Source organism: Xiphophorus couchianus, chromosome 23 (assembly GCF_001444195.1).
Source record: "Xiphophorus couchianus chromosome 23, X_couchianus-1.0, whole genome shotgun sequence".
NCBI lineage: Eukaryota > Metazoa > Chordata > Actinopteri > Cyprinodontiformes > Poeciliidae > Xiphophorus > Xiphophorus couchianus.
This window is the reverse complement of record NC_040250.1, coordinates 14,000,797-14,015,043: the sequence shown is the minus strand read 5'-3', so window position 1 is coordinate 14,015,043 and position 14,247 is coordinate 14,000,797. Positions and strand designations below refer to the sequence as shown.

General features: G+C 37.0%; 1 protein-coding gene across 5 annotated transcripts in view; it reads left to right on the top strand.

The window, feature by feature from the left end:
* Positions 1-14,247, top strand: part of mid2 (midline 2) — a 154,311-nt gene that overhangs the window by 117,133 nt on the left and 22,931 nt on the right. For all 5 annotated transcript variants that reach the window (XM_028008933.1, XM_028008931.1, XM_028008930.1 and 2 more), the window contains 4 exons: positions 5,414-5,521; positions 10,254-10,402; positions 11,938-12,065; positions 12,797-12,940. In XM_028008933.1, the coding sequence (XP_027864734.1) occupies positions 5,414-5,521; positions 10,254-10,402; positions 11,938-12,065; positions 12,797-12,940 (529 nt within the window). The remainder of the gene's footprint in view (positions 1-5,413; positions 5,522-10,253; positions 10,403-11,937; positions 12,066-12,796; positions 12,941-14,247) is intronic.

Genomic DNA, 14,247 nt, shown 5'->3' with positions numbered 1-14,247 from the left:
AGTGTGCAATCAACCTGGAAGAAAAAGACTTCCAGCTGAAATTACAGTGGGAGGTAGTTCTTCAAAGTTAGGTTTTTGTGGGGCTGTATCCAATTGTCAACTTGTCAAAATTAAATTTCTAAAATTAAATTGAAAATAATGAGTCATCGTCCTCACACCTCATAATTTTGCACTACTTTGTGTTAGTTTGTCACAGAGAAATCCTATAAATGTACATTCAAGATGTTGGTTGTAAGGTCACAAATGTCAAAAAGGCTTAAGGGGTTTGAGTGCTTTTGCAAGACACTCTATGTGCAATAGTTGAACTTAAGAGAGTATAATTGCAGCTGAACTGAATGTCATGAGAACGATACTGTCCTTGAATTTAAAAATGCCAACTTGCTTATGGCAATAAAAAGAAACTGGATCAACAAACTTGTGGCAGCTTAATATCTGCAAGGACTTACTGTATTGTAGATGTAAGATGTGGCATATAATCTGTGATATGTTTATGGTGATAAAGAGATAAAAAAATGATTAATTTTAAAATATATTAATAATGCGCTAAGACAGATGTAAAAGAAGACTAGCTTTAAAAACAGTTGGACATAACTACATGTGGATGGTGAACTACACTGTGCATCTTGCTCTACGTTCCTGAATCAGAACAAATATATATTTATTAGCTTGAACCAGGCATGCACAGGTTATCTTAGTCCTGTAGTGTACTGTAAAAGAAACTCTATTACTCCTGGAAGTCTTACAGTTTTCAAAGAGGGAAATCAATGATAGAAATTTCCCACAAGATAGATATTAGTGTCAGGACCATAAAAAGATGTTAGTCCTTTGAATAAGCAGAACGACCACAGAGAAGATTGTTTATGTAACAATCCCTGTTTCAATTCACAGTGATCCTCGCCAGTTTATTTGTTCAGCTTTAATTACCAACCTTTTACCTATCAGATCTCTGTTTGTCATAATAATCGTATTTCTGTGGGCATTTTTGAAGAAAGTGTTTTTTTAATTTTAGATCTACGAATTAATGCATTTGTTAAAAATCCCCAAAAAGATGCTAGTAGCTTGTGACTCAGTTTTAGAGTGAAGTTTGGGATTAGGTTTTAGCTGGGGTCAAACATTTAGGGAAGGTTGAAGGGCTCTGTTTGTTTCAGTGAGTGTCCTTACAAAGATAGTAATAATAAGTGTGTGTGTGTTTATGTGAATAGCTGTGAATAAAGAGGCTTAAGTGGATTGCTGGGTAATAATGAGCTTTGTGGAGCGATGAGTGGAACTTGGTTGTTACAGTAAGTAGTTTCATAAGCCCCTTTCAGACTTCAACTGAGGGTGTCAGTGTCAGGTCTCCATAAGCACCCAGTCAGCAACGTCCCCTGACGGCAATCTTATGTGGTCAGACTATGTGATAATTACATATCACTTTCAGTGAACTGGCTGAACTGCAGACAGACATATTAATAAAGGCAGACAAAGTTTTTTTCTCGTTGGCTAAATTGGGCATTTTTATATATATATATTTGTCAGAAATGAATCCAACATTTCATGGTACACGGTTTAAAAAGTTCTCAAAGCCATTCTGATGGAAACCATCTACAGGTGATTCAATTCTGCAGAAAAGTGTGTTAAAAATGTGTTATCATCATTATATCAATAGGCAGAACAAGATAGTCTGTTATATTTCAAAATGCATCCATGCTATTCATGGCTGTAATATATGTGTCCATTTGGCTGGCCTCTTTCTGTAATGGATGCCCACATTATGGTTTAGATGATAATAGCCAAAACAGTCAATCACACAGAAAGTGCTCAAAATAATATATGAGAAGAGTGAAAGGAGCAATTAAAATGGCATTTTCCTAAAATGCAAATACAGCGTTTAGAGTCTTACTGCAACTTTCTGACAAAGCAGGAAGAGAAAAATGTTAGAAAATTCCAGCTATGGTAGAGTGTTTTTTCTTATTGTTTATTGTTTTGTTAATACCTTTTCAGGAAAGAAAATCCTGTTGTGTAAATGAGGCCTTACAAGCAGCTGTAGGGAGAACCGGCATTTTGTTTTGGCTTTGAAACCGTTGCAGAGCTTTTATGTTGGCTGTACAGAGGTTTACAACTCACTAAAGGAAAAAGCCTTATGGGCCACCTTTAAAACACTCAGCACCCATTATTCCAGCAAATAATTACACACAGAAAAGTAAAAGAAGTGTTGGACATTTATATTAGTTTAGACAATTCTTTACTTTTCTTTTGCTTTTTCAATCTGCTCTCTAAACTGGAGCCTATTTGAACCTTCGACCATACACACCTCCTACACTTAGAAACATTTTAAATGTACATAACTATGTAATTCCAGACAGATTTAAATGTTTCAGGAATTTATTTGTTTGTTTTAACAGTAATGCTTAATGACTTTTGAAATATCGGAATTCAGTTTTTCTGAAAATTTAAAGATTATGAAGACCAATGAGAAAGGAATGTTTGACATAAAAATGCTAGCCTTAAACGGTTCAGTGTTTGCACTCAATACTTGGCCTGGGCTTTTTTTGCATGAATTACTGCATCAATGAGGCATGTGATAGAGAAGATTCAGTTCATGGCTCTGTTGAGCTTTTTTCCTTGCTGCTTTATTGGCCTTCTGCTCATTTGCATTGTTCTGGTGTTTCTCGTCTTCCTCCTGACAATAGCCCATGACCTCGGAGGTTTGGGTCAGATGGTCAATCAGCCTAGTAAATCCATTCTAATTAAAACCAAGAACTGTTAGTTTTGGCAGCGAGGTCAGGTACAAAGTGCTGCTGGAAAAACAAAACAGGATCTTCATAAAGCTTGTCAGCAGAGTGAGACATGCACTGCATGTTTTAAATTGACAAAACACAGTGGACCAACACCAACACATGAAATCTTCCCTGACTGTAGAATCTTCAGTCAGCGAAGTGCAGCCCTGCACTATTCCTCTATACTCTGAGACTTTGTTTTCCTGAAGAAAAGCAAAATTTACTTTCATAATAAGCAGCGTCAGGTCAGTTCTTTTTCCTGTGTTTCTGTGTAAGATGTTTCTGATGTCTCTTGTTCTGGAGTGACTCAAAACAATGAGTATTACCGTTGTAGCCAATGTCCTGAATCTGTCTGTCTGTCTGTCTATGAAGAACATATTCTAGTTGCAGTCTGTCTCTGGGAAATCTGCCCCAAATATTTGAATTAACTTTGTTTCTAACTTTCCCACACTCTGCACTTGTCAGTTGTTTGTGCAAACATTTTCTACCACACTTTTTCCTTCCACTAAACCTTACATGCTTTTGGTTACATTACTTTCTGAACAGCCAGCTTCTCTATCAATGTGTGGAGCATAACAAGGAATTTCTCTATTAAAATACTTTTCATTGGTCTTAGTTGCTATTTTAGTTGTCTGAGAAACACAATTTCATGTTTCTGTTATCTGTAAGGGATAATCTTCAGAAATATGCGATTGATTAATTCAACATTGTAATGAATGAAAGTAAGCTTACCATTTTGAAATGAATTACTAAATCACTTCAGTTATTTTCCATTTTTCTAACATCCACTAAAAGATCTATAAACAAATGCAAAAAAAATAAATAAATTACAAATACTTTTATCACATCTGTAAATATTTAAAATTAACCTGACAGGATAAGTCTTTGCATTTTAACAGTGTACCTCTGGTCCTTTTTATTTCATTTTCACATTTTATGTTTTTTATTCCATATTGGTTAAAAATTGAAGGTTTTTGCCTTCCAGACTGTTCTCCAATGTTGTATAAGTTATTATGAATTGGTACACAGCAGAGTAGCCTCACGCATGGCTTGTTTTGACAACAAATACTCTAGGACTCAGTCAAGCAGTTAAAGCAACAATGTGCTTTGTGGATGTTGTGGCATTGGAGAACATCTTTGAGAGGAAAAGTTTCTTGCTGCTTGTCTGCATTTTTTGGACAGCTCTGAATGTGGCTGTTTAAACGATTAAAGCCTCTATCTCTCACTGCACCGGGTTGTTTTGTTTCCCAAGTGTTCTTGAGAAAACTTTGTAATTTCTCTGATGCACACAGTCCTACTAACAGAATGTGGGTCTCCCGTCATCATGAGGTAAAGCCCTTGAGTTGCACATAGTGAACATCTCAGCAGGGCTCAGTGCAAGAGAAGATGAGTGCAGCTTTTTATTTTTGCTTTATTGCAAATACAGTTTCCACATTTGTACACCTATGCTGTGTTGTACAGTGTATAGTTCGAATTGTTTAATGTAATACAAAATTAAATTCATGCAGGAGACAGAGCAGAAATCAGATACAATCACATCCAGTCATGTTCTGCTTCTCAGAGATGATAGATGATAGATGCGGACACTAACTCATATATTTGTACACATTTTAAGTACATTTTAAGAACCTGGTACCTTTGACAGAATCCTTACCACTATTCCTCACATTAAAAAAAAGACAGGTGTAACAGTTGGACGCTTGCAGCTCAGTTTCTCATCTCCATTCCTCAGCAGTACAGTTAGATCTGTCCTTTTTTTTTTTTTTTTCATTTAAACTCCTGCCGTAAGTGTTTCTGAAGCTTTCAGTGTAATTATATTATGTAGTTGGCAGACCTTTTGCTGGGGGCTCATTGTTGCAACTCAGCAAAAACACTTTTAGAGTTGGCTGTTTAAACTGTGTTGGACTCATACAGGGAAGTGATGCTGAGTTGCCTCGGCAGCTTTGGCCCAAATATAATCACAGAATATATTAAATTGGCACCATGTAAGCATATTTTGCCAGTAAATCCCAGACGGCTATCTGTGGGATTTTTCTTCCAGTGAAGATTGTAAGATTCCAAATAATCAGTCTCTTTTTTTCCTAAATGTAGATTTCTACAAACTGGTGTTTTGGAATACTTTTTCAGGCTCCATAAAAGAACACGTTGTAGTTTCATTGTAGCATCATTGTAACAATTTGGCAAAACTGTGTAAGCATTTTTCTCCACAGCTGTTCAGCTCGTACATTTTACGAGCTGAATAGAACAAGTTTGTCTACACTGACCTGTCCTTTTTCCCTCCCCATCACATCCGATGTACTCCAAGTTATAAACTTAATGTTCCAACGCTCTTTTTTCCCTCTGGACTAACATCAGTTTAGCAATATAAGGATTTATGATTGTTCCTGTGAAAACAATTAGTGAGTTAAATCACCTATTGTTGCTGCGTTTGTCAGAAGTATTTCCATACCAGGTGCATTATGTTGCTGGAGGCCTCCGTTCCAGGTGTACGGGTTGCATAAGGCAAAAGATAAATGAATGAAACCTTTGAAGATTTAAAATGATAATTTACTAAGAAAAACTGCTTTTTAAAAATTATTTCCTACAGTGTAAAGAAATTCAAGATGTGTGAAAGATGTCATATTTTATTATCAAGTTCATTACCTTTTTTTGTTCAGGTAAATACAGCCATGCATGAAGCTAAGCTGGTGGAGGAGTGTGATGAGCTAGTGGAAATCATCCGCCAGAGAAAACAGGTCATCGCTGTCAAGATCAAAGAGTCCAAGGTACATTTTATTAGAATATTGGGATATAAGTCAGGAAATTAAAGTTGCATGTATTTTGGAACATTGTGCGATAGGGGCTTAGGAAAATGCATCTTTAATCATGTTTTATGTTTACATGTCAGTATGAATAGACTAGAAATTGAGAGTTTCACACCATTTAAAAAGTTGTGCTTGCAGACTAGGCCACTAGCAGTCCTAGTCTGCAAGCACATTTTGGTTTTATACAAGAGAGTGCATAATAAACCAGAACTGCTGTGGACTGAATATATTTGTCAGGCCTCTTCTTTAGTATTCTACCGCTGAGATTCAGGCAGCTGACCTAAATGTAGAAAACCTCTGAACTTCACTCTTGGGTTTCAAAGAGAAGTCTAGGATTTAAAAAGAAATGTCTGTGGTCTAACCCTAAACCGTGTATAACGCGGCTGCTTTTTCTACCTGAGTGTTTAGGGATTCATGACAGAGACTCTCCCAGAGGATATATGCACGCTGATGGTTGGAGTATTTTTAAGATGGCAGAAAAGTTATCATATTCCTGGGCAGTGAATATAAGGAGAGATATGGCTTTTTGGTGTGTATGGTTCGAAGAATAAAGAAGCGTGTCAGTTTATTCCTGGAGATTGCAGACAAAAGGCAGAACTTCTTCTCCCAAGAGTCTCAGTCAGTCTGGCAGAGGACAGGAAAGGGAGGATGATAAGATATAGGTCAAAAACAAAGAAAATGTAAAACATCAGAAAATACCTGAAAGGGTCACAAAAAGGAATGAAATGCGCAAAGTGAATATGCCACATGACCACGCATTATCAGGGAAACACAGTTAGTCTTACATATTTGAACAAACCACTGATCCAGGTTACTGTTGTAGGCAGTAATGTCGGGTACTTGAGTCCTTCTAATGGGCTCTGGATCTCTTGAGGGTTACTAAACTGTCATAGTCACAACTTGTCAAAATAAAACACACATATGTACACGCCTAGTCTAATGTGTGTGCCTGAATGGTATGACTGGCTGTCTGCCAGGCATCCTCTCTTCCTGTTTTTAATGATTCCTAGAACATTAGTCCCAATGTTGAGATTTTGTAGCTAATACTGACCCAAGTCACTTAAAACTCGAATAATATTGAGACCTGGTCCAAGACATCATTAAAATCAATGCTATTTAGGCTATGTGGTTAAGAAAACTGCTATAATGTTAAAAATGTCTTGTATAGCTGTTCACTTGATTACAAATCTGATTCATCCACCTTTAGTCTTCAGTAAACTCACTTCCAGCTCTAGAAAAGCAAGAGGTTTTTCAAGCTTTTTTCCAGTAGTGCAAAGGTAGTGCCTCCATGTTTACTGTTTTGTTGTAATATCAGTTATTGATCATAATGATTTCAATCTCCTTTGTCATCTGTTGATAAAACTTGCAGGAAACATTCTTTATAAAGTTAGCTCCTTAAATTAAACATTATAGAAGTGTGAAAAAGTGTGCTCTGTGCATCTCTAGGACAGCGGGGGATATGTGAGCCAGGTCCAGGATTTTATTTTGAAGGTCACTGCAGATTCTCTGATTTCTCTGGCTGGGTAGTTAAATTAGTATTTTCATTTGTGCATGAATGTTTGCTCATGCTGAAATGATACATACAAGTAATTTAGAGTTTTAATAGAATGCACCTTCAAGTAAGTAATACAGGTCACAGAGAGAGTTGGAAGAAGTAAAATGCCAATTAAGTTTTCTAATATTGTGCAGCCACAGTCCTAAGTATTTATTTACTGAAGTAAAAAGGCCAATACTTAATTATCGCAAGATAATAAAAAGTTTCAATTCTTAAAATGGCTGGTTAGATGTTGTTATTTGCCTGCCAGAACTACTGTTAGAAGCTGCCACCCTCCAAGAATCATTTTTAAAGTTTATTCTCACATGTTTTTAATGGGTTTTGCCAATCTCCTGGAAATGAACAACAATCAGGTTTATGTGAGCCTTTCAAATAATTTATAGGATATATGTTGTAGACCAGCAACTCACAGTCTTCTGATATCAATCATTTAATAAGGTCCTGGTCTGAGCCCTGACTCCATCCCTGATATGAGATTATGACATCCTACTTAGCTGCCTTGAATCAATAAACACTATTAAATTTCATGAAAAAGATAGAACAAAAATATGCAGCTCTTACAGAAGCACATAATTCATTGATTCAGAACAATGAAGCAATGCCTCTGCAAATATACAGCAGCTGATGAATCATCTACATCCATTTATAAAATCAACTGAGGAGTGAAACACCTGTCCCATGTACATTGGGACCACTACTGTTTGTTCCTCCTTATTTGGACAACTAAAATCTGGTAAAGAACTTGAGATTTCAATCTAAATATAAAATGTGGGCTTATGATTGTTTTTTTTTTTTTTTGTAAAATTAAGTAACATTTAAAGGAAGGCATGTGGAGGTGGGCATACTGAACTTGTACTGTAGAAATATATTACAGTTTAATGAACTATTGAACCAAGACTGGAGGATTTCCTTTTAAACTTTGATATAAATTTCTATTTTCCATGTTTGGTTGCTTATTCACCCATCAGTCCAGAAGTGGAAAGACAAACCTTAGCATTAGTTCAGCAACAAAAGACTCATCTGTTTAAATAAAACAGATGCTCGTACAGAAACACTCTCAGCCTGGACCATATTGTCTATTATTCTTAGCGAGAGGAGTAATCGTCTCTAAAATTGTTGTTCGCAGCAGATGTCGCCAGATAGTATCCCATCAATAAGGCCATCTTGCTTGTTTCCAGTCACCAACCAGCTCAAATATTGTTCCTGAGGGCCAAAGAGAAAGACTATCTGAGACGTCAGTAAAACACCCCATTAAGTCTTAAGCTTTATAACTCGACACTCAGCACCTTTTATCACCTGCTGAATAAAGGTGGATAATGATTCACTTCATTTCAGATTTATGTTTCTGACACCAAAGTCGAAGAGAAACATTTCACAGTGAAAGCATTTATGCAAACATAGAGATGTTGCCTTATATACTATAGTCATACCATGTATGATCCAAAATGCCAGAGTGGATTATTTTTTAGCTTTTCATTGTAATCAGGACATTTTCCATGGTAATGGGAACAGACTTGGTCTCGCATGAGTTTTTAATCTTCTCCTAACTAATCATGGTTACAGTGGGAAAGTCCCATAAAGGAAGCACTGTATTTGTGTATCTCTCATGTTGTTTACTCTAACTGTTGAACAGCCTTTGGTTATTTATTAAGGGAGTTTCACCAAACTAAGTTCACATCCAGAGTCAGGATATAAGCCTGAATGAAGATAAACAGATTACTTTAATTTCAAATAAAGCTTGAATGGTTTCCTTATTCTCAATGGGAAATCACATTACAGCTGTTGAATGAAATGGCCTTACAAAATGCAGTAGCCTTACTTGAACCCTGGTATGTCTCTTGGTGGACAGAAAGTTCAGTTTTTCTGGATGTAAATAGTGATTGCCCATAATCACATGTTTCCTACCTTTGATATTTTCATGGACATTTGAAACCTGCAGACCATTGCTGTGGACACTGGTCAAAGATAAGGAAGTGATTGTTTCTTAACATTACTAGGTTACAAGCACAAAAAAATTATTTCATGTGAGATTTAATTTGACACAAACTAGCATAAAATTGTGAAGTGGAATAAACATGGTGTATAAGTTTCAGGCTATTTGACCAATAAAAACTTTTCTCTATTAGTGCAACCAGTTTCTTTCAGAAGCCACCAATGTGAATTTTAATGTCAATATAGATACATCTGTTCTGTGAAGGTGATGATCCTTACGAAGACTAAGGAACTCATCACATAGGTCAGAGATGAAGCTTTAGAGAATGTAAACTAGAGGAAGGTAATGAAACAGTATTCAAAGCTTCTAAAATATGCACGACGTGGGGCTTTGAGGACAAGGGTTGCGAAACCGTTCGAACCCTAACCCTCTAATTTTTTTTAGTTGTTATATTTAAAAAATATATATATATATATGTATATATATATATACATATAAAAAAAATAAAAGACATGTTTGTGCCATTTTATGAATATGAATATATCACATTACTGACCAATTTGTTAAAAAATGAATAACCTTTTGATTTGTCTTTACACCCCTGTGTTGAGAAAACATAATTGAATTGTAGAATAAAAGTATTTTTCATGTTTGTGATTTTACATTTGGATACAGAAGATTCATTGGCAACTGGTTCCAATTATCTGTAAACAAAGAAAAGATGTTCCTCATGTTCTTTAATGGACTTATAAAGTGCAACATATGCAAATGACTGTTTAAGGAATTTATATTACTTACTATTATTACTAGAATTATAAGACAAGTACTTGAAACTTATGTTTTATGCTTTACGCTGCTATGATGTACCTCGCATGGTCCTTTGAAATGCTTCTGCAAGCATGAATGGCTTTTAGATTCGACACCTCCACAATGACAACACTAAAATCAGCTTGAAAGACAGATTGTGTACAGCTGAAGCTTCTTGCAGAGGTTTTGGTAGTCAAACATTTCCCAGGCAACACACTATAAAGTTGCCATTGTTGTCTGCGTTTTCAGCATGGAAGAAAAAACCACAAACAGTCTTGTTATTGTAACAGTGATCATAACAGAAATTAATCTTGACAAGATTCAGTTTGTGCAAATGAACATAAATCAGTGACTGTGTCAGAACGTAGCAACCTTAGCTGTGCTCGTGCTTGTCTCAGGTGATGAAACTGCGCAAGTTGGCTCAGCAGATTGCAAACTGTCGCCAATGCTTGGAGCGCTCCAGTGCCCTCATCACCCAGGCTGAGCAGAGCCTAAAGGAGAACGACCATGCACGCTTCCTTCAGTCTGCCAGGAACGTGGCAGAGAGGTGGGTCATGACACAGAAACTCTGCACACACAGGAAGGTGGAAAAAGTAATAAATATTTATCTCTATCTGCCAAAGACAATTGGCAGATAGAGAAGATTCAATATGTGGCCAGCTTGAAAGCAGCTCAGACCTTGCTGAGATTTTATTTTATTTTTTTAAATGATCATGAATATATTAATAACACTACTGAGCACATAAGCTAGTGCTTATGTGAATAACAGTTGCACAGTTTATTATTTAAATCAACCAACTTATTAATGCAACTTGAGTTTTCATTAGTGCATGTAAAGCCATGTCCATCGTCATACCATTGCAACCAGTCATTCAAGGAAATAAAGAAGCCTCCTCTTGACACTGGGCATCTCCCTGTGGTTCAACAGACTCCCATTAGGCCATGTTGTGGTCTAAACCAATCAGAAAACAGTTAATGTTTACTGGACTAATTAATCATTTACCAGTCAATATTGCCTTTATGGAAAGTGATGAGAAAAAGAACTAAGTCTGTAAAAATGCTATGTTAAATCCTTTGGTAGTAAAAACTTTTTGTGCTGCTGCTTGGTGCACCAGTGTAACCAGTGCACCAAACTAAAAGTTAGTCTGGACACCTAGTTACAGGAAAGTGGTTGTAAATTAAAGATAAGAGTTGAGAAGGAACTTTATTCAAGTCATCCGGGGTTTTTTTACTTACACTCGTTCCTCTAGATCGGATTTTGTTTGGAATTTTCCCAAAAGACTCATTTATAATTTATCTGAAAATAGAAGTTTTTTACTTTTTAAATCAAATCTTTCACTCCAGACTAGCTTCTCCTTTATTCAGTTTTTACTTCTGAAATCCAGCTGAAGGGCTGCTGGTAAACTCACCATTGTATCGAACATGCCTGGTTCCTGCAATCAATGTCAAGCCTCTGCTGAGAATCATCCATCTTTTAAGAGCCAGCTCTGTCTTCATTACCCACATCCTTTCCTCCCACCTTGAGCTGAGGCGCTTTTTACTCTGTCTCACAGACAAAGATCTTGTCAAGAAGTCTTCACCCAGAGTTGAATGTTTTATGTTGCTCAGTTTTGTTGAACCCTCACCGACTTCACTGAAACCCGGGAATTTGAAGGCCTAGAACTGCTTCGTGCTTTACTCTATAGTCTGCTGCGTAACTCTGCTGCAACCCTGGTTCCTGCCACGAGCTGCTCACTCATCCTCAAAGCAATCGTACCTTTCTGTCGAGTTGCAGAGTTGTGAGAGGTTTCAGTTTGTGCTGAGCCTCACGTCTCTTTCGAAACACAGCGACAGAGGCATACAGAACGTATTGCAGAGGTCTTCTTTGTGGCTTTTTCCACACCTGTTCTTGTGTCTACCATCTCTCACCTCCCGTCACCTCACTTCTTTCACTCCACTGCTTCACTGCCACCTCCACCACCTTTTATCTTTTCACACTCCTCCTCTCTCCTTCATTCATACACCCATGTGACCTCCTGAACTTTTGTATTTTTGCCCCTTTTGCTGATTTGTCCCCTTTCTTCTGCCCCGATCATTTTACAGGGTAGCGATGGCGACGGCCTCCTCCCAGGTACTCATCCCTGATGTGAACTTGAATGAAGCATTTGATAACTTTGCCCTTGACTTTTCCCGAGAGAAGAAGATATTAGAGGGTCTAGATTACCTAACAGGTAAGACTTACTGATTTAATTTAAAAACATTATTATTTTTGATCATTAGTACAAGTTTCATTGCAGTAATGTTATATTTAATATAAAAAAAATTTACAATGAGGCTGTAAAATGCAGGGTGAATCTCCGTGAGATGCAATGTTTGTTAACCGCATTAACTGGGCCAAAAACTGAACAGAAAATGTTCTTATACGTGTTTGCTTGTGGCAAAACCACAAATAGAGCTGATTAGTTGTCTTCTTATAGCTTTCTTGTTTCTAATCTGACCTGGGGGCACAGTTAAGTTCAAAGCTATTAGTTGTCCTGTCAACATGTTCTCCCACTCGATCTCTGCAAGCCCATCCAAAGTAATCATTGGCCTTTCGGGAGCTTCTCTGATAAATGTTCTCCTTCTGAACTTTGCACTGAACAGGTTGCACTAAATATAAGTTTATGCAACATTTTGAGCAATGTGTCCTTTCACATTACAACAGTGCTACTTGTTGGTCTATAATGTAAATTCCCTGTAAAATAGATATACATTTGTAATTGTGATAGCTCAATGGGTAAGAATAAATTTTTATGGGATTGTTCAATTTTAGAGCAACTCTTGATTATCAGAGTATCAGTATTTACTGATACTTTCTAAGTATCAGTAAATATCTTCAACCTATTCCTTTGTCTTTTTGATCTTTACAAAAGAAGCATCACTTAGAAGTAAATCCTGATTTTTTTTTTCTCTCCACATGTAGCGCCCAACCCGCCATCCATCAGGGATGAGCTGTGCACCGCCTCCCATGACACCATCACCGTTCACTGGACGTCAGAAGACGAGTTCAGCGTCACCTCCTATGAGCTGCAGTACACCATCTACACTGGCCAGACAAATTTCATCAGTGAGTCGAAAGCACACGCTCAAACACACACACATTCAGACAAACGGTTTTGTTGAAGAGAACATGTTTAGACTGTAGGGCCTATAAACGACTATGCCGCAAACCAGAAAATGTTTCACAGTCGGATAATGTTATGGCTGAGGAGATGTTCTCAATTGACAGGAAGAGTTTATATTTCATAATAGTAACACTTTTTGTATAGCTTACAAATTCCAGGGAACCTGCAATTAAAAAAATGTAGAGTGTTTTGAAACGACAAAAGCTCAGTTATCACAAACCGATGTTGCAAAAAACAATTCAAAACCCTACTCACCTGGTACCTGAGCTCCTCCAAGATCAGTGTTTCATTCCACTGCCACAAATACAAAATAGACTGTAAATCTGAGTCTTTTTTATTTGCACTTCTCAGTTTATAAGACATCAGTCCAGTGGCTCACACATTATTGTTCACAACCCCTAGATGTGAAAATGCTGCTTCAGTATTTGAATGCCTAAAATCAATAGAAGTGAGGTTTTTTTTTATCAATATGCATTGCTAATAGAAGAGAGCTTGGTCTCTGGCCAGAGCAATTAGCAGATTCCACTGGTGTTCTAACTTGTAACTGGAACCCATTCATCATGGGAGAGGCGTCATTCCCAGATTGTAGTTTCGACTTTCCAGGCAAGTCAAGCACACTGTTAGGCACCAGGTTTCCCTCAACAGTGTTAAAAACCAAGGGAAGTTTTATTATGCAAGTAACTGTTTAGATAGCATACAAAATTCAAAGTTAATTTCTTTATCAAATACATAAACTTATTTCTCAGGAGTTTTTTTGTATTTTCCAAGAAACATTGCTGAATGGTAAATTAAAGGTCCTCCATATTATAGAGACAGTTTTTTCAATGTCTAAATGACAGTTTTGCAGTCCTCCCAAATAGATATCTTATTCAGCCTTGATGATTTGAGAAGAAAACAATCACACAGATGCAGACAGGGAAACATGCAGGTTCATGTGTAATTCAGTATATATGCTGAACACTGTGCATGTTTTATTTCCAAGGGGTTCTGTTAGAAGATAAAGTAGATTCTTCTGAAGTTAATCCCTAAAAACCCCAGACAAACAACAATATGTAATTTCTGATTTTCTATGACTGAGCTAAACTGCAAAAGCAGAAAAGCTTACTGTAGAGGAGTAAATATGTGGGAAACCGCCAGGTGCTGCTAATCAGAAGCTCCTAATTAACTAATCATCAGCAGGTGTGAGTTCATTTACAAAAGCAGGAGACGGATTTTGCCGTTCTGAAGTATCTGGGTATGTTAATATAGT